The 21,820-nt window shown below is 37.5% G+C and overlaps 1 protein-coding gene across 1 annotated transcript in view; it reads right to left on the bottom strand.

Annotated features, from left to right (window-relative positions):
- The window catches only part of LOC150088089 (intracellular hyaluronan-binding protein 4-like), a 171,728-nt gene that overhangs the window by 123,715 nt on the left and 26,193 nt on the right, over positions 1-21,820 (bottom strand). Inside the window, exon 2 of the mRNA XM_090369327.1 lies at positions 17,087-17,231. Within this exon, the coding sequence (XP_090225453.1) occupies positions 17,087-17,231 (145 nt within the window). The remainder of the gene's footprint in view (positions 1-17,086; positions 17,232-21,820) is intronic.

The raw sequence follows: 21,820 nt of genomic DNA on the forward strand, positions 1-21,820 counted from the left end.
TACAAATATTTAAAATATTTACAAAATACTAAACTATTTACAAATATACAAACTATATCAGTCCCTTCATCAGCTAATATTACAATGGAACATCAAATGATGCCATAACGTTCACAAACCTCATGCACGAGGTTGGTGAATGTTATGGAGGCAGTTGTCTCTCAGTGGAAGACAGCAATGTAAGTATTTACCTGCACATTTGTAGTGACATATGCCCTGCCCTCTTCTCCCATTGGCTCTAATAAATATCACTAGGAGGAAAACTTTTTTTAATGTATAGAGAGATACATAAAAATCCACACATTTACGTATGTATGTATATTCGGATAGGTATTTTACCGCAAATTTTACGTGTGGAATAAAATTTAAAGTAATTTTTTAAAATAATGTTCAATCATTTTTTGTGACTTTTTTTTTTTGCTGCTAAATCACTCAAGTTCCTTAATAATATCAATTTGATTATATCGCCTTCTTCCTGATTTTCTGCCCATTTCAGTGCTGTTTCTTTTCGTTGACATTTTACCGTAAAAAACTGAGAACAATAATAAATCGCACAGTTTCGGACTGATATTACTGTATGCTTACCAAATCTTACCTAAAGTAAACATAATATAAAGTGAAGAAAACAAAATATGTCATGGAAAATTGGGTTCACGGTAGCAAATGACTAAACTTTCATTCATGGTTTCGAAGGAAATCCATTAGTCCTAATCCAACATTTCACCAAATATACAATGTAAAAAAACAGGAAGTAATCTGCCTTCACTTGCCTAATCTCCTTTGTGACTTGATTACAGACTAGCTTATATCTGCCACAGACTTCTGTGTCGCCTGAAAATTTATATGCATCCCATGCATTTTTCTTCTCTGCCACGAGTCTCATTAGTCCATCTAACATCCATTTAGGCCTAAACCTTGAACAATGCATGTTAATCAGTATGAAAAGCCTAGTAGCTTCCACGATTAATTCCTTGAATGCTTCCCACTTAGAATTTGCTGTTGGTAACATCATCAGTTGGTCCCATTGTACAGAATTTAAAAACTGTCTGAGACCACTGTACTAACCTTTACGCAAAAACCCTTTGCTTTACCCCTGATGTTAATTATATCTTTAAATAAATCCAACATCAGTACATTGTAATCACTGCCACCTAGTGATTCCTTTATCTGCAAATTCTTAATGCACGAATAATCACTGCTGATAACCAGATCAAGAGTATTACCCTCTCTGGCGTCTCCGTAGCCAGGTGGGAAGGAGCAGCAGTGCGTAGCACACGCTTCTTGATTAGACCGGGGTTCGAGACCGTCACCACCAAATACGGAGGATGCGGAAAGGTCAAGGGAATGACCACCGCATATTCCCGGAGCAATATGGCCTTAGTTGCTAATGCTCCTAAAAACCAAACAAACAAACAACAAACAAGTATTACCCCCTCTAGTTACCTCTCGAACATGCTGCTGTAGAAAGCAATCGTCCAATAAATTCACAAAAGTCTTGCTAGTGTGTGAGACCAACCCACAAATTCCAGTCAATATCTGGTAAGTTAAAATACCCATTATAACACAATCTGATTTACTGGCCTATTCTTTCTCTGTACAACTGTTCGTTGTACTCAGAGTCATTAGGCCTATAACACACTCCAATTCTCATTTTTGCTTTCCCAGTGCCTACGTCACACAAAACTGACTTGACATTACACTGTCCATCTATGTCAACTGGATGCATTCCTTAGATTTCATGTTTTTATTAATTAACAGCATAACCCCTCCTCTCTTCCTATCTTGTCTATCCTTTCTCTACATACTGTACTCCACAAATTCCAATTCTGCATTCCTAATATCTGTGTGACACCACATCTCTGATATCCCAACAATATCTGCTTCTGATGTTTTGACCAGCACTTCAAATTCATCAAATTTATTTACTATACTTCTAGCATTAGTTCTACATGCACTTGTTCTTACTCTTAGTTACCCTAACACAGACCATGTATTTACTTGTTCCATGATGACTCCCAGCAGCCCTTGAAGCCCCCAGCAAGCAACTTCCTCTCTAGGCTACTGCTCATACAATAGAAGCAGTGCAAGGATCACTTTCTACCTCTGCCTGCAGCTACCGTTAATCTTTTAGTCTGTGAATCCCCCAATCTAGCAGTTTCCCGATCCACCTAACACTGCCTCTATAGCATCCGCAAATATTCTTGATATTTACAGATGCTATCGCACCCTTTCTATTTAAGTGTATCCCATCTGTGCAGAAGCAGTCTCTCCTGTTAGCAAGCACAGACCACGCTGAAAAAAATTCTACCCCATGAGCCTTGCACAATCTGTCCAGGGCTGTATTGATTGACAAGGCTCTCATCATATACTACCTTCTATCGTGTCTGGGCAGAATTGCAGATACTTTCAAATTTAACCCTAACTCGCGACTTTTTCCAGCATTGACCTGTACTTGTTAAGTAAATCTGCAGATCTCTTACTCTTAAGGTTATTAGTGCAAAGTGTACAACAATATCACCTTTTTGTACCCTTAAAAGATGATATCTGCTCTACAACGTCATCTACTTTTGCCTCTGGCAGACATACCCTGGTCCTATTCCATCTATCCTTTTTACACGTGCTATATATTACCCATCTCCCTGACAATAGTCACCGATAATAATTAACGCCTATGGGACCAGCTCATTCTGGCTTGGAGATTGCTGCTGTGTTGCCTGATGCACAAGAGTGAGCTCTGGCATTCAGTTGGGCAGCTGAGTGCTTGATGGGCCCCTCATATTAATTTCTTCATGGGCATCTACCTTTCACCTCAAGCTCTCATAGACACCTATCAGAATCTGAGTTGGTGCCCAATTTCTACACACTCTCTGCACCTAGCAGACAAACAAAGAAATCCTCCTTGGCTAGATCATGATCTGTTCCAGAGTGTTCAGCAAACATTTCACAAGTTCCACATTTTTTTTTAAGCTTTGATGAGTTGGAGAATCGCCCCTCCCTCAATTCTTTCCCCCCCAGTCACAGCACTCTTGCCACTTTGTGCCCATTGCTTTGTTGCTCTAGTGTGGAGTGTTATATTGAAAATTAATAAGATCAATAAATTTAACTAATTAATTATCAATACTTACTATCTAACAGAATCCTAAATGCAGTGATACGTATTATGCTATCTAGTTTTACGTTAGAACTACCTATTTACTACAATTAATGTAGTAAATAGGTAGTTCTAATGAAAACAATGGCTGCAAGATTTGAACGAAACAACGGTTCTACATATATTAAGTAGACACCTACAAAAAAACTATCTAAATTAAAAATAAAAATAACCAGCGTAACTAGAACTATAAGGCTACGCATAAAGTACAATATAATATAACAATTAAGTAAATAAAACAACAAACATTTGTTTTTTTTTTGGAGCCTATAATTCACAGCTGGAATTTGTAAAGAGAGTCAGTGCCATCTTTCAATAAATTTAAATTAGAATTTAAATGAATTTAAATATGAAATTAGAAAAGACCGAGATTGGGGAGGAGATAAGAAATTTATGCCAGACTAATTGGAACAACATTAACAAAAGAATACAAACTTACCTATTCTTCCCAGAAGTCAAAATAATTAATGTTAAGGAAATCACAGCTCCAATTTGGAATGAAGGCAATGTTTTTGATAACTAGTCATAGTTTAGCATATAAGTTGCAACAGCTTGGCTTAAAAGAATCTGGTGCATGTGAAATCCAAATTTCGGCAATAAAATCCAAACCAAACCGGTTTGGATTTTATTTGGAGAGTTAGAAACATCAGAGCACATGGTTGGTTGGGTTTTATTGGCACATTAGCAACTAAGGCTATAATGCACCAAAACCTGGTCATAAAAAAATAAAACTTTCATTGGCCTAATGAATTAGGTCACTAAGTCAAGGTATAAAAACAAGTATAAACTTAAAAGACAAATATCAATAAACAAGTAACAATAACAAGGTAGATTTTTTTTAAACATGAATAAAAAGGTTTACTGATTTTAAAAAGCTAAAAATAGCAGACACATGGTCATTGTCGGATAAAATCTGACTGAGTGTATACGGCTCAGTCAGATGGTTAAAAGCGGTAAAACGTATATTGCTAAAAACTGGACAGTCAATTAAAATGTGTCTGATTGATAAAATTGTGTCACAGGACTCACACATAGGAGGATCATCAGCCCTCAGCAAATACGAATGAGTCAAATGACTATGTCCTATGCGGGTCCAGGCAAGAACAACTTCTTCCTTATGATTCCTGCGCAGACTAGACTGCCACGGTTCAATTACAGGCTTTATATGATATAATTTGATATATATATATATATGATATATATATTCCACGAATCCTGCCATTGGGAATATATCTTTTGGTGTATTATTTGCCTGTAGTCTGTATAGGGGTCTGACAGGCAGCGATTATTACTGGGAATTGCTGATTTGGCTGCAGTGTCAGCCAAACCATTTCCCCTAATCCCAATGTGGCTGGGAATCCAGCAGAAACGGATATCATATTCACGTTCATGGAGAGAGTGTGAATCTTCTGCTGAATGCAAGACAGAACTGGATGAGGATTATATCTCACAGTTATTAAAGCCTGTAACACGCTGAGAGAGTCAGAATATAAAATGAACCATTGGTATTGGCATTTACTAATGTGATCCAAGGCTAACTCTATAGCAAGCAGCTCTGAAGTAAATATGCTGCATTTGAGGAGAATCTGCTGTGATATGGTGGTGTCGGGAAAGACAGCAGCAGATCCTACATATGATTCTGACTTTCAGCCGTCTGTGTAAACTGGCACAAAGTCAGAATGTTCAGCTCGATGTGCTGAATAAAGCTGCAGGTAGACAGATGATGGAGTGTCCAACTTTCCCCAATTTCTAAGGGACAAGTCACATGCTGGGACATGAGCATGTAGGGTAGAAGGGGTTTGGTGTTTGGACAACCTTGTCTACCTTGATCTTAAGTTCTTTGAGTAGCTCTTGGAGCGAATACCAAAAGGACGATTGGCAGTCTTACAGGTTTTGTACAAATTTTCCCATCGTGACTCAAAAACGAATGGCCACTTAGGATGGTCTGGCAGGGATTTCAGTTTTAAAGCATACTTTAGAGACAACTGCTTGCATCGGAACAATAACAGTGGTTTGTTTGCTTCTACGTATAAGCTCTGGACAGGAGATGTTCGATATGCTCCAATAGCGATGTAGAGAGCCTGATGATGGACAGGATCCAACCATCGAAGTACACTGTCTCTGGCCGAATTGTATACCAGGGACCCGTAATCTAGTCTGGATCGTACAAGCGCACGGTAAAGCCGTAAAAGGGTGCATCGGTTTGCACCCCAAGATGTAGAGGAGAGAGAGCGGAGAATATTCAAGCCTCTTGTGCATTTTGTACGGAGTTGACGAATGTGATCCAGAAAGGTCAGCTTTTTATCAAATACGAATCCCATGAAATTTGTGTCTGCCGCTAGTGGAATAGCATTTTGTCCAAGCCTTAATTCAGGTTCAGAATGAAGATTATGCTTACGACAAAAGTGTATGCAAACTGTCTTCTGCAGCGAGAACCTGAATCCATTAGACAGTGCCCATGAATTTAGGCGATCAATGACTTTTTGCAGTTGTCTTTCAATAACCCTCATGTTGCATGACTGACAAAATATGCTAAAGTCATCAACATAGAGGGCACTGTTTACAGTTGGAGGAAGTTGTTCTATGATGGAATTTACTTTGATGGCGAAAAGCATGACACTTAATACTGATCCTTGTGGTACTCTCTCCTCTTGTCTGAAGGAACGAGAGAGTGAGGATCCCACATGAACTTGGAAAGATCGATTGGCTAAAAAGTTTTTAATAAAAATGGGGAGATGCCCTCTAAGACCAAGGCTATGCAAATCTTTTAAGATGCCAAATCTTCAAGTTGTGTCATACGCTTTCTCCATGTCAAAGAATACAGACACCAAATGTTCATGTTTTAGGAAAGCATCCCTGATGGATGTTTCCAGTCTAATAAGATGGTCCAGAGAGGACCGGTTCCTTCGGAAGCCGCACTGGATGTTGGAGAGAAGGTCATTTGATTCTAAATACCATATTAAATGAAAATTAACCATTCTCTCCAGGATTTTGCACAGACAGCTAGTCAGAACAATAGGACGATAATTAGTAGTGACTTCTGGATCCTTTCCTGGCTTAGCAAAGGCAAGAACGATTGCCTTGTGCCAGGAATCCGGAAACTGCCCTTCAATAAAGATTCTGTTATATAGAAGGAGCAGATGATCCATAGATTTTGGTGAAAGATACTTAATCATTTCATGATGGATGCCATCTGGTCCAAACACTTGCTTTGGAAAGAATGAGAGCTCTTTTCAGTTCCTGTATAGTGAATGACCCGTTGTAGGGATAAACGCTCTTAGACTTAAAATTAAGTGCCTGTTTTTCGATTTTATGTTTCAGGACCAGGAACTCTGGGGAATACGAAGATGTGGCAGAGATGTTAGAGAATGTCTCCCCAAGAGAACTGGCTATTGCAGTTGGATCTGCAATAGTGCATCCATTATAATCTAGGATTGAAGAAGTGTGGGATGTATATTTTTCCTTCATTTTCCGGATTTTATCCCATACCAACTTAGTACTAGTGGACTGAGTAATTGATGAAGTAAAACGGATCCACAATTCCTTTTGACTCTGACAGCGGATGTAGCGTGCTTTGGCTCGTGCGCGTTTAAAGGCTATAAGGCTGGTCGTGGTAGGATATCGGCGGAATATCCCCCACGCTTTGTTTTGAGCCTTTTTTGCTGCTGTGCATTGTGAATTCCACCATGGTTTAGGAAATGGTGGAAACCGGGCAGATGTTTTTGGGATGGCATTCACAGCTGCTTGGACGATATTTTCTGTGATGTACGTTACTGCATCATTGATAGGATCCTGACTGACGGTACTGAGGTCAAAATTTGCCTGATGTTGGACGGCAGTCCAGTCAGCCTGATCAGTCTTCCACCGTGGTAACCTGAAAGGAAGAGATGGTCTCCCACTGTGTAACGAGGTTATCACAGGGAAGTGATCACTTCCGTATGGGTTCTCCTCCACTTCCCAAGTGAGTGAAGGGAGTAGAGGAGAGCAGATAGAGAGATCAATGGCAGAAAACGTACAGGTAGGCATGTGGAAGAAGGTGTTTGTTCCAATATTTAGAAGGGAAAGGTCATTGTCATTTAGCATACGCTCTATGACTCGTCCCCTTCTATTGATGCTAGCATTACCCCACAGGGTGTTATGCCCATTAAAATCCCTGAGAAGTAAGAAAGGGGGAGGCAACTGCGTTACAAGATCATCAAGGCCTTCCTGGGAGATGTCAGTCCCAGGTGGCAAATAAATAGAGCAGACAGTTAATAAAAATTCCACTGTAAGGTGAATTGCAACAGCTTCTATGCTGGTTGTAACTAGCAAGCGCTGAACTGGGGTCTGGTTGCCCACAAGGATAGCCACTCCTCCATGAGCAGGACCATCCGCAATTCTATCCTTACGAAAAATTGTGATGGGATCATCATTTGCCTTCAGATAAGTCTCCTGCAAGCAAAAGCAAACTGGCTCCTGCTTTTGCAGGAGGGCCTTGAAATACTGGGCCCTCCTGCTTTTGCAGGAGGGCCCAGTATTTCGCCAGAATCCACGACTATTCCATTGTAGGAATTTAGTCATTATTTTGGCTTGGTGGGTCCATCAAGCGGCTTCCGAGGTGCCGAGGGCTTACTTTTGTTAGTCTTGGATTTATATTTTTTGGGGAAGAATGGACGCTGTCCCATATCCATTTCTTCCTCCGCAAAGAGTTCCAAGACTGATTCATCCGGTACCTCCTTGTCCTCTACATCCACTGCGTCTGTTATTACTGGTGGCTCTTTACCATTTGGTTTTGGTAGTGGGGGAGCACTAGGAGGTACGGATATAGGAGTGGCAGCTGACTGTGTTTTTTTTGGTGGGCTTTTGTGAACTCAATAAATAGCGTGCAATCAGAGTGAATGACTCTCTTGGTGGTACAGTCATCTCAGTTTGCGTACCGATAGTGCACTTCGCAGAAACCTTCTGGGCATATGAAGGCTTCCTGCTATTTATTAGTTGTATGCGTTTTCTAGCCTCTGGGTAGGAGATATTCAGTTCTGTTTTTAGTTTTTGGATCTCTTTTTCATCCTTCCACAGCTGGCATGCTCTGGAGTAGGCAGGGTCCTCTCCTTGACAATTTATACAGACCGGTTTGGAAGCTGAACATTCCTTGCTCTCGTGGTCTTTCGCACCACATCAAGCACAGGCAGGGTTACCGCAACAAGCTGTTTGTGAGTGGCCATATTTTTGGCATTTAAAACACCTCAGTGGATTTGGAATATAAATCCTCACTGGGCAGTTTAAGTATCCTGCCTTGATGGAACTTGGAGGCCGTGGGGTGTTAAATGTTAGGATGAGAACTCAGATAGGGACAAGATTCCCATACTTTCACATTGATATTCTTTTGACAGCCGTCACTCCTTGTTCTTTCAATTCAGAACAGATCTCTTCTTCAGAGACATGAAGGTCCCACTCTGAAATGACACCTCGTGAAGAGTTCCAAGTTTTGTGGGGGGTTACGGTGATAGGTATTCCCCCTATTGATGTGGCTTTCAGGATTTTTTCCGCATGTGTCATAGTTGTAGCTTCGACCAAAAGGTCGCCAGAACGCAGTCGTTTTACAGATTTAGGTGATCCTGCCAACCCTTCTAATCCTTTCTGGATAAAGAAGGGTGACATCTTTCCAATTGACTGCTCTCCAGTGGAATGGAGAATGAGGAAAAGCGGTGTCACTGATGGTGGTGGTGTATCCTCAGTTCTGGCTCTTTTTGCAAAGGTGTTTTCTGTGTTTCATCTCGATTAGGTAGGGGCCTTGTTGGGTCCCCAGAAGAAATAAAATTTAAATAACTCATATGAGCAAGATAAAAATTTCCAATGCCCTAAGTACCTCACCCACCATGGAGCCCTACGAGGGGACGACCACTCGTGAACTAGCAGGTACTGCATACACGAATGGGACGCCAAGTTCGCTTAGGAGCACATACCCACGTTTTGTGGGGGGTGGAATTTAAAAAAAAAAAAAAATTGATGTATATATTTTTTATATTTATTATGATATATTTTTATTTCTTTAATTTTTATTTTGTTTTTATTCCCTTATATGAGTTGCTGTCCACCTTATTTTAATTTCCCCACTTACACATCTGACTTTACTTTACAGGAGAATTCCAGATTTAAGGGAACTTCTCAATTATTTATAATTCCCTTCGGACAGGCTGAGTGTTCAAGAATGACAAACAACACACACATTAATATATAACATAACATTTTATTTACACTTATATACACAATATAAAAATTAACAACTCTCAAGCACATATTATTATTACTCAAATTTGCCTATGTATTATCAGTTATATATGGCAATTAAATACATTAGTTTTACACTAGAAAAGTTATTTCTTTATACACAACAAACTTAATATCTTTAAAAAAACTGCTATAGCTTCTTCTTCACACATGAACAATAATTACTTAAGAGGATTAGGTACACCCTTTCTCCACTTTAAATCAAATTCTTACCTTATGTATTGATTTAGGAATTTCACTCTTCACTTCCGTTTTAATTAGTACCCCATTTTGTCTTGGGGAATATAATTTCACAACTTTCTCTAATCAAGACAGATAGTACATTTGACATCAATTTCTGGACTAATGCTGGTCCCAAGTGTTAGCTACATTCATAAGGCTATTTCTTTCTCTGTATTCTCTACCCTTCCCTTCCAAAATATATTATACCTATATGTTAGACAATAACTAATAACAAATATCAAATTTCTCTCCTTTGCTTTTCTACATATCTAATTATACATTAATCAAAACCCCTATCTGATTTATCTCTATATTTATGCATATACAGTATTTATATCTTTGTATATCCTTCCCTTAACATCTTTCTAAACATTATACTAATCTGATATTAGAGTTCCAACAGTCCTTTATTTGTGAGGGAGAATACTATATAACTAGTCACTTACTTAATTTTACGAATCGGATTTCCCCGTTTTGGGGCCTTCAGCTCCTTGTCTGGGAATGGCATCATCGTTTACCAACTGCTTTCATCTCAGAACTTCAAGTTTCTCCATGGGCTGTAGTCTACGTCTGGATAAGGCATCATTGTGTCTTTTAGGAAATTATGGGCTCGTCTTCGAGACTGCTACTTAACCTTCGGTTCAGCTATTTCTGGCGGACTAGGAATTACAACTTTATCTTCTCAGCTCACTTATCTGCGCCTTGCCTTTATCACTGCCTTCAGATGATGGACTAGGGTTATTTTTCTCCTTACACTACTTATTTTCACGCTGGCCACTTTCACTACCTTCCTATAACGGACAGGTTTATTTCTCCATACACTTCAGTCGTTTGCATACGGGCTACTACCCCTGGCCTTTAGACGACGGACAGGCTTATTCTCCTTACACTTCATTCATCTGCATACGGGCCACTACCCTTGCCTTCCGACGACGGACTGACTTATTTGCATATGGGCCACTACCCTTGCCTTCCGACGACGGACTGACTTATTTGCATATGGGCCACTACCCTTGCCTTCCTCCGATGATGGACTGACTCGATTGTTCTCTTCTATTATGAAACTCCACTAACTTTTCCTTAACTTACTGACTGCACTAAACTTATCTAACCCCCTTCACTATTCCATCTTAACTTTGTCAGATCTTTCCCAGCTGACTGACAGGATAGGACAGGACTTATCTAACCGTACACAACTTATTACTCATTTTTCCACTAACATTGTCAAAAAATCAACTGTCTTTCCTAACTCATTTCCACACACCCCCACATACTCAACTCAGGGTTCTCACTGTTCCTAACTCATCTTCATAACCGCCCACATACTCAACTCAGGGTTCTCACTGTTCCTAACTCATCTTCATAACCGCCCACATAAAGCTCAACTGCTGGATCTGATTTTACTAACCCATCTTCATAACCACCACATAAAGCTCAACTGCTGGATCTGTGTTTTTAACTCACATTTTCATAACCACCGACATAAAGCTCAACTGGGGGATCTGTGTTTAACTCACATTTTCATAACCACCCACATAAAGCTCAACTGAGGGAACTCTCTTTTCGTTTCCTCCTGCTCACTGACTTTTTGTTACTCTGAATTCAGCAACGCTCCTCATAATTCCTGCCCGCCTTTTTTCTGAGTTTACCCAATCTTCTCATTTTTGTCAACTTTCATAATTTCCTATTCGTCCTTTAAAATTTCTCAAGCTGTATATTCAGAGCTCATTTTAATAAATTTCCAAATTTTTCCCAGGCAATCTGCTGCTTTGAAGTTCGCCGTCACCTTCGCCACCCCTCGTTAAACTTAGCAGATTTATTTTACATGGTCTAACAACCATGCCATCGCCGACAGTCAGACGCTAATACTCCCAGACCGATATCTAGGTGTCACCGGACAAAGGGATGTCTGACAATGTTCAGTCTACAGCCCTTTGTTCTTCAGAGCCATAGTTATTCGCACCTGCATGCCAGTAGTCGCTGCCATGGTGGGAACTGAAATGTACCCCTAATTGCTAATAGCTTACCGCTCCCTTCTCTAATTCAACCTTGTCTAATTTTTAATTCCTTGTGAGTGACCTAGAATAATATTAGTGACTGGTAATGTTTACTGTCCTATTTTGCTATTTCCTAAGCTTTATTTTAAATAAATCTTACTCATTTCTAAAATATTAACCATGTAAGATTTTACATCTTACAGTTTCCAATAGGCCTTGATGCCGTCCCAGAACCAAAGGGAGGGAGACCTATTGGAAAACGCAGTTGACCCTAGCAGTAAGAACCACTCGCCGAATGCTCACAGCTGGGCCGGTCCAGGACCACCTGTCTTGTCGAAGCAGGGGCCAAAGTGGTGTATTAAGGCTGGTCCCCTCAACCACCAGGATCCCCCTTTCCTAATTTCACGGGTCGCGGCGTATGGCTGCACATGCCGGATTCCAATGATGTAACCCTGGAACCAAGGTATGGGCGTTAGATCCCAGTGATGCTAATCTGGAAAACCAGCAGCATCACTGGGAGGTCCCCTCACCACGTACAGGTGCCCATGTCGAGGGGTCAGAGCACATTATGTTGTTGTTATTTGATTTTTAGGAGCATTAGCAACTAAGGCCATATTGCTCCGGGGATATGCGGGGGTCATTCCCTGACCTTTCTGCATCCTCCGTATTCGGTGATCATGGGCTCGAACCCCGGTCTAATCAAGCATGTGCTACGCACTGCTGCTCCTGCCCACCTGGCTACGGAGGCGCCCGAGCACATTATGCTCAACCGTCCAAATTATTTGGACTTAAGAAGGGAATTAGAAGTTTTGTTGGGTATTCTAGAGAAGGAAAGATTATGGATTATGTTCACCGATCGACACCTGTTTGCTTATTTTAATAAGTATGTTGATGCAGTATTTAAAAGGAGATATAGATTATGCTCTGATAGTGGTGGCCCGCCTCCTTGGATGGGATGGCCTCACCAATTAAGATAAGTGGAAGGAATTCTATGCTGGATCTTACTTGGGCGAGGCTAAATGGCTTTATATGTTTTGAGTTTAATTTAGTGCTGCATTGTTTTAATAAAATAACATGAAGTACCTTAAAACCAAGATGTTAGGAATGCATGAAGCGTCAAGAAACCATGGATGGACTACGGTCCAGGGAATGGTATAGGGCAGGGGTGGCCAATGAGTCGATCATGGCCTTAATTTTGGTCGATCACAACGAATTTTAAATATACAGTCATTGCTCGATTTGCGTGGTCAGGTGTACTACCAAAATTTTATATTGCGCAGAGGGTTTCGCTACCTGCACGTTAATTTTTTTATTTTATTTTTATTTTTTACAAAGCTTCATAAATAGGAATGAAGAGCAGATTTTGAAAATTAATTTTTTTTTTTTTTTTTTTGCATGATTGAAGATTTCATTGAAGGAGAAATACATTTCACCATAACGTAAAATACCACAGAATTCCGGCTGTCGGTATTATTTCAAATGCAATAAGATTGAGTTTACTACCCGTAATTAGACTGCACTAACAGAAAAATGCAAATTGTTTTTATTGTTTTATGGTCGTGACCACCAGAAATAGCTTTAGAGAAATATCACAAAGGCATTCAAAACTGATTCTTGTAAGGATATAACCAAACAGAGCAATAAACGGTGGTGTGTTTGTCCGGTTATTTCAAAAACAACTTCCTCATTCGGGAATCCTCTTCATAAATTATCCTACATTAGCTGTTCAGACAGAATATTTTTCCCGTTCACGCAACTTAAAGTGTTTTAATCGGTAAGCATTGCTTTTGCTGATTTAGTAACTGGACAGTACTTATATGTTAATTTAATACCTTTTGATTTAAAATGAATACTACGAAAAAGAGTAAAACGTATCATCATTTTCATCAAGAGTGGGAACTAGAATACTTTTTTGTAATGATGAAAGAAAAATGTTGCTGTTTGATTTGCAATGCTTCTGTGGCTATACCCAAAAAAGGACATTTAGAAAGGCACTTCAATGCACTCCACTGTAAATACCAATCGGATTTTCTGCCGAATAGTGATCTTAGAAAAAATAAATTAGAAGAACTTAAATCCAGATTATTCGCGCAACAAAATTTCTTCATGACACCTAATTTACAATCTAAAGCTATAACTATAGCATCATTTAAAGTGAGTCATCTTGCAAAAAATGAAAATCATTTTCTGCAAATCAATTTGATGAATTGACCATCAGGTCAATTCAAAGACACATTTGTAGAAATCACAGATTCTCTTTTTGAAAATTTTAAGAACAAAAATGAAATTAAAAGTGCCCTTCAAGATCTGCAATTATCTTGAAATACTGTGATGCGAAGTGTCAAAAAAAATGAGTAAAAATGTGAGTGAACAATTTGCATGCTGATATTGCTAATTGTGTGTCCTTTTCTTTACAACTGGATGAATCTACAGATGTCAGTGATACACTCAATTGCTCGTTTCTGTTGGTATGTTTTTCGATGATTCTGCCACTAGAGAAGAACTACTGGATATGGTTTTGTTAAAAGAAAGAACTAGAGGTCTTGATATCTTTAACTCATTCAAACATTTTATTGAAAAAATTAAATTAAATTAAATTACCACTATTAAGCTCGTATCAGTAACAACAGATGGAGCTAAAGCAATGATGGGGCATCTTAACAGATTCATCATCAATTGTGCCAAAAGGATGATGAATTCCCAGATTTTTTGAGTTACCACTGCATCATCCACCAACAAGTGTTAGCCAGCAAAAGATTAAATACTAAAAGTGTTATGGACATCGCTTTTGAAATCGTGAATTCCATCAGAGGACAATCTCTTCAAAGGAGACTTTTCAAAATGCAACTCGATGAAAAAGTACCAGATCTGATATTACACACAGATGTGAGGTGGCCAAGTTGGAGTAAGTTTCTACAGAGATTTCGAAATCTGCTGACTGAAATTAAAAAATTTGTTGATCAAAGGGGAGTTGATTATCAACAGCTACAAGATTACAGAGTGGTTGTGTGATCTGGCTTTTTTGGCAGATTTCACCAGTAAATTAAATGATCTGAATTCGGAATTACATGGAAAAAATAAAAATGTGGGTGACATGATTAGTACTATTTCTGCATATAAATATCAATTTTTGGCAATGGCTAAGGATCTCAAAGGAAAAAAATTCGACCATTTTCCAAATATGCAAGATCATTTGCAAAAATATCCTGTTTTTGAATTTAATAGTGAGAAATATGTTTCTGAAATTGAGAATGTTGTGGATGATTTTTAAACCAGAATTAGTAATTTTAAAACAATTGAAGACTATTCAATATATTCCTTATCCATTTAATGTCCACTTCGATACGAAACAAATCGCTGTGATTTTTCACATGGAGAAAATTACTTGAAAATGAAATTATTACATTGCAAAACGATATCTTCCTAAAAGCCAGATCACCAGAAGAAGACTTTTGGAAATATGTTTGCCGAGAAAAGTACTCAAATGTAAAAAAATGCAGTGAACTTTTAAATTCCTGTTTTGGTTCCACATATGTGTGAATCGGCCTTTTCGTATTTGAAACAAACAAGACGAAGAATCGCTGTGCTCTTACAGACTTGCATACAGAAGATTCTTTACGGTTGACCTTACCACAGTATATCCCCGATTTTGAAAGCTTGGCAGATGACATGAAGATACAAACTTCACATAAATTAAAATTTTAAAATTTATAAACAACATTTTTCAATATGTGTTGATTAACTTTTTTAACCTTGTGCAATGAAATTTTTGAGACGTTAGATCCTGACACATTTTGAAGGAAAAAAGTTTTTGTTTGTTATTTGGTTTTTAGGAGCATTAGCAACTAAGGCCATATTGCTCCGGGGATATGCGGTGTTCATTTCCTTACCTTTCCGCATCCTCCATATTTGGTGGTCACAGGCTCAAACCCCGGTCTAATCAAGAAGCATGTGCTACACACTGCCACTCCCGCACACCTGGCTACGGAGGCGGGGCAGGAAAAAAGTACATCGCATTACAAATTAAGTTGGCCATCCCTGGTATAGGGTAAATACAACCTTAAATGAATGAATGGTCATGAATGTTTGTTTAAAAATACAGTAGACTATCAAAATAACGGCACCCCAATTAATGGCACATTCAAAATAATGGCACATTGAGATCGGATGTATACATGCAGCGCAGATGTCTTGCAGTGTCGAAAAAAGGAAAACAGCAAATCACGTGATTACTGTATTTATGTTCGCCATTTTCAAAGTGAATTCTCTACTGATATCATGGATTATACTGCTGTTTTACATTCACTTTAAATTAAAAACCTACCACTATGGCTCCTAAAGTTAATAAACCTCATACAGGGAAGGAAAGAAGAATAACATTAAAGCTTAATAATAAACTCGATATAATCTAAACTATTACATTAGGGTCACCCAGAATGTTAGTTCATATACTCGCATATTGTGTGTGTGTGTGTGTGTGTGTGTGTGTGTGTGTGTGTGTGTGTGTGTGTGTGTGTGTGTGTGTGTGTGTGTGTGTGTGTGTGTGTAGTCGATTTGCCTGTTTTGCAAGACGAAAACCCCAGTTTCCAGGAGAAAAAAAACCTTGCTATCTACACCTGAGACCAACTAACTCAGCCACAGTGTGAAATAAATATGATAAAAGTTCCTTGCATCATCGACAGGTTTCAAACTCAGGCCTTTTCCACCCAGTGTGGGGAGGACAGTGATGATACACTGTACTATCCCCACACACTAAACTTGATATAATAAAGAAAATATAACGGGGTGTAAGCAGGAGCATATTAATGGCAGAAAATAACATTGGCTCACCAACATGTTTATGTTTTTTTTTATGTGCAGTTAATAAAATTGCATTCTTAATCTCTCTATTTCTTATTTGGCCTCATTATTTCTGCATTAAACACATTAAAAATAAAACTTTCTAGATAACGGAAAAAATCGAAATAACAGCACCTTGAATCCCCGAAGGTGCCATTATTCTTAAAGTCTACTGTATATGCATCTGTAACTATAACATATGTATGAATAAAAAATGGTTTTATGTTTATATAATTTCTTATTTGCATAATTGTAAGTAGAATAATAAGTTGATTGGCTAAGGGCAATTTTTCTAACCAACTAGTAAAATTAAATTGTTTAAACCCTTAAATTGGCAAAATGGTAAAGGGGGAAACAAAGTACTCAAAGCTGTAAGTAGTGAGAGTTAATAACAATTTTTTTTTTTTTTTTTTTGAAAATAATTATTTTGGAAAGAAAAAGACAGAGAAACATTGCAAATACATGCATACTCTTGGGTAAATTTCTTGCCTTTTATTATCTTTTCTCAAGAATTTATCTGTGTATGCACCTTAATTTTTACCATATACATCGAATATAAAGATAATACACCATTATTTTTACAAGCCACATTCATTCCCATACAACTTACCTCACTTCTGTTGCAGAAAAATGTTGCTCTTCTCTATTTCTCCGATTCTTTCTTTCTTCTGTCTCTCTTGATTCTTCGAATGACCCTGAGGGTGGTTTGCCACTTCTTTCAAAGTATGATTTCGTATTCCTCGGTTTATTTGAATCTATAATTTTTTAAATAATTTTATATCAAAATAATAATCTAGCACTACAATAGTTTTACTAAAGGTAAAGCAATCTCATGAACGAATACAATTTATTATTAATTTTAAAAAAGTAAATTAAAGTGATTAAAATACTGTTACAATAATATATATTGTAATAAAAAGTTTACCTAAATCAGCACACTCGTGAGACAGTTTTCACTCATTTAACACGTTCATTCCACATAGCAAGTTGCATGTGTGGTTCATTGGGGTGTTAACTTTTTTTAAGAAATTTTCTCAGTTCCAGTGGTAAAAAACTAAAAAATAACACAGAGAGAGAGAGAGAGAAAGAGAGAGAGAAGAGCATTGATAATCCAAACTAATTGGAACTGGGGGTAGTTTGGACTTCCGAACTATCCCGAGACTTTTGAACTTAATCAAAAATACTGTTCTGGAAACTTAAAAAAAAAAAGATTTAATAAGTTTAGAAATAAAAACACTAAGTTGTACTTATAAAATTTTTTTCATTGGTAACAAAATAAAACTTATAGCAGCAATAACATGTTTTTTCCACACGCTCTTATTTACTCTTATTATTATTTATAGGCCTTTAACAAAAATAATTACTTATTTTTTCCTGCACCATTTTCGAATTTCATTTCTTTGCTGCCAGATCTCTCTCTTTTCAGCAAGAGTAGTTGAGTTGGATAGCATTCGGTTTGTTGCTCGTACCAAGCCACCGTCTCTAGCATGCAAATGCCTCAGCATATGTAGTTTTCTTCATCCGTATCATTTTCAGCAGCTCCAGTTTCTTTTACATTCACAATTTCGTTTTCATTTAAAACAGGAAACAGAAATATAAATTTTTTTTTTTTATATTCCACCAACCTACTATTATTTCATATTTGACTTTTTCCACACTCTTATTTATTTATTTATTTATTTTATTATTATCCTATCACTTATTTAATTACCTTAATTTTATTGCGAATACTGTATTGGACTACCCTACTTATTTTTATGGAAGATTTTATTGCTTTCGCCCTCCTTTTAGTAAAAAAAATAAAAATTTTTTTTACTATTTATTTAGTTTCCCTTTAATATTTTTCTTCCATAGCTATACGTTTTTTTTTTTTTTTTTATGTAAAGCCCCAACACGAGAGGTATTAGAACCTATAGTACTTAGTACTGTGCTTGGATTGCAGGTTGAGAAGACGAAAGAAGATATTTGTTGACACTGGACTTGAACTTCTGTAGATTGTAATTTTCAGGAAATATGTATGAAGGAAGGTTGTTCCAGAAAACGGCAGTTGAATGAATAAACGAGGAAGATGAAAAGTTGGTGCTGTGAGCATACGTATGCATAGAAACAGTTTACTGATACATGATCAGGTGTAGTCCCCGATGAAATAGCTGCAGTATGTATCAATCTTTACTTTCTATACTTGTCCATAGTAGTAGAAGAAAGGTGAAAGGCCAAAAAGAAATAATAAAAAATAATAATAATAAATAAAATAAATAAAATAATTATTTTTTATTATTTCTTATTTTTAAAATTATTTTTATTATTTTATTTATTGCTTTTGGCCTTTCAACTTTCTTCTACTACTATGGACAAGTATAGAAATGCAATTCCTTATACATGGTCAGGTGTAGTCCACTGATGAAACACCTGACCATATATCAATCAATATTTACTTTAGCTAACATCAGATTCTGCATATCTGCCTTACCTGTATTTGACTTTTATCTAAATATGTTTCTCCATATCTGAAGACAGCCCTACTACTTTTTATTTGAATAAAAAATGGATAAAAGGATGGTTAAGTGGGAGAAGACAGAGGGTGGCAATCAATGGGTGCTGCTCTTCATGGATTAATGTTATTAGTAGAGTCCCACAGGGTTCGGTGTTAGGTCCACTGTTGTTTTGTATATTTATCAATGATATTGATGAAGGTATATCAGGCTTAGTGTCGAAGTTTGCAGATGATACAAAGGTTGGCAGTGGTTAATAACAGTAATGGCAGTGCTGCTGCAACAGGATCTAGATAATTTGGACAGATGGGCTAAGAAGTAGCAACTGAAGTTTAACCTTGACAAATGCAAAGTACTGCATATGGGTAGAAGTAACCCCAGAGAAAAGTACCAACTGTGTGGTACTACACTTAAGGTGGTAGAAAACGAAAAAGACCTGGGAATAATTGTGCAGTCAGATATGAAGTTTTCTGAGCAATGCAGACAGGCTGCCAGGGCAGGTCATGGGGTTTTGTCAATGATATATAGGAATTTTGCTAGCAGGGAAAAGGAGGTGATTTCCCTCTGTATAAGGCAATGGTCAGGCCATGCCTTGAGTGCTGCGTACAGGTCTGGAGGCCTCATTTTAGGAAGGATGTCGATTTGCTTGGGCATGTATAGAGAAGGGCAACAAGATTGTTGAGGGGAATGAAGGGATCCTTTTACCAAGAGAGGCTTCAATTCTGCAAATTGCAGTAGCTGGAGACCAGGCACCTGTGCGGTGATCTGATTGAGGTGTATAGGGCCTTGAATGGGTTGAGCACGCTGAATTCTGATGGGATCCTTCCACTTGTTCAGATTACGAACCTAAGGGGGCATAAATTCAAATTAAGAAAAGACAGATGTAGAATAGATGTGCGGAAATTTGCCTTTAGCCAGTGGGTGGTTAATTGCTGGAACAAACTTCCATCTGTCATTGTGGAAGTTGATAGGTTGAATAAATTTAAGGAGGAACTGGACAGGCATTTGGAGGGAATAGTGTGATTTTTTTTTTTTTTTTTTTTTTGGCTGATGCTGCATAAGCTCATACACTTGCTTCCTTGCATCACATGCCACTACTACTACTACTATTTTATTTGTATTATATTTCCCCTCATTATTAATAATTTTACTTTGCAGTTCACTTACCTCCTATTGGTTTTGTAATTCAGCCCATAATTTTCTTAATTCATCATAACTTCTGGGATATTTACATTCTTTCATATCTACTGTACTTCTTTTTCTACTATCCTTACCCTTCTAGTCACTGGTTTGTGTAATTTTCACCTCCAATCTATGCATACTATGCATAGATTGGAGGTGAAATACCATTAGATTGGAGTATGCAATTTATGCATACTCCAATCTAATATATCTATTGATACATACTTATATATACTTTTCCATCCTTTAATGCTGCTTTGCACTTTTAGGTGCATCTGTCATACCTGACATTAATTTTTCATCAACTGAAACCTTTTTTCATCCACTGAAACTTTTATTTTAAAACTACATTTAATATATATATATATATATATATATATATATATATATATATATATATATATATATATATATATATATATATAATTTTTTTTGGAAGTCCTTCCGCTCTCTTTCCCAATCCGTAATCTATAAATGTTGTATTCAAACTCTCTCTCTCTCTATTCCCTACCTTTCTTTTGCTCTACTAACCAACTGTTCCATTATCCCCCTCTCCTTTCCTTCCACCAAGAGTTTTCTCCTTATATAACTGAACTGCTCACAAGAACAAAGTAACAGGTGGCCCAGCTTCACATACCAGGAATCAGCCTTCAAAGTAATTGCTGCTTCTTGGTTGCTAGGGAATCAAATACATGTCTGGATAAGGAGTGTTGCTAAACAACACAGAAACTGTACAATGATTATAAGGGAACCCCCTTGAGTGCTGCCTTATATGAGACACTTAACATGCAGCCACACTGTAATTCACCTAAGGAACTTACCTATGTTGCTTCTGTACCCAGGACAAAACTAACCTGAATCTGAAAAGTATACCGTGATCATCCACTTTGCAACTTTCAAAATATGGAAAGTTACTATAATGACAATAACATGAACTTGCTAGTTCTCCACATTGGGGCAGACAATCCACTGCAATAGCTGCTTCTTTCACAACATAGCAAAAAAAACACTTCCTTCTGGCATATTCCAACTTGTAATAGTGGAAGCTGAAAACAGAGGCACACTCACTGTTTTTGAGAAAGCAATATAACAATGATAATACATGTGATTACCAGAAATTGAAAATTAAACTCAAATTTACCTTGAAGTTATAACCGAGATAAATTTTTTATATCTTAAATTTACCCAAGAAGCTTTTTAAACTTGTTTATTTTAGTCAGAAAGCCTCAAAACTACATAGTTGAATTATTTAGACAAACCAAGGTTTGTACATCGGCATCATTATTGCAACATCTCATATTGTGAAATCCTTCATGAATCACCCTCCTTATACTTCAAATAAGTAATGCTTCCCATTAGAGAAAACTTATACTCCTTATACCTCTGGGTATGTACCCACTCACTGATAAGAAGCCAAATAGCTTCTAAACTGCTGTCTGAGAAATGGTACCTAACAATAATTAAAGAACGGAAGTTTTCTCTAACTGGAAAGCGTTACTTTTTGAAGTATATGGAGGGCAAATCGTTGTGAAGATTTCAAAATATGAGATGTTGCAATAACGATGCTAATGCACAGTTTCAGATTGTCTAAAAAATTCAATTATATAGTAATGATGCAAATGCACTAACTAATGTCCAAGAAGCTTTTAAAAAATATATAAGAAAGCAAT

The sequence above is a fragment of the Mastigoproctus giganteus genome, chromosome 3 (assembly GCF_048544385.1).
Source record: "Mastigoproctus giganteus isolate SK-2022 chromosome 3, ASM4854438v1, whole genome shotgun sequence".
Lineage (NCBI taxonomy): Eukaryota > Metazoa > Arthropoda > Arachnida > Uropygi > Thelyphonidae > Mastigoproctus > Mastigoproctus giganteus.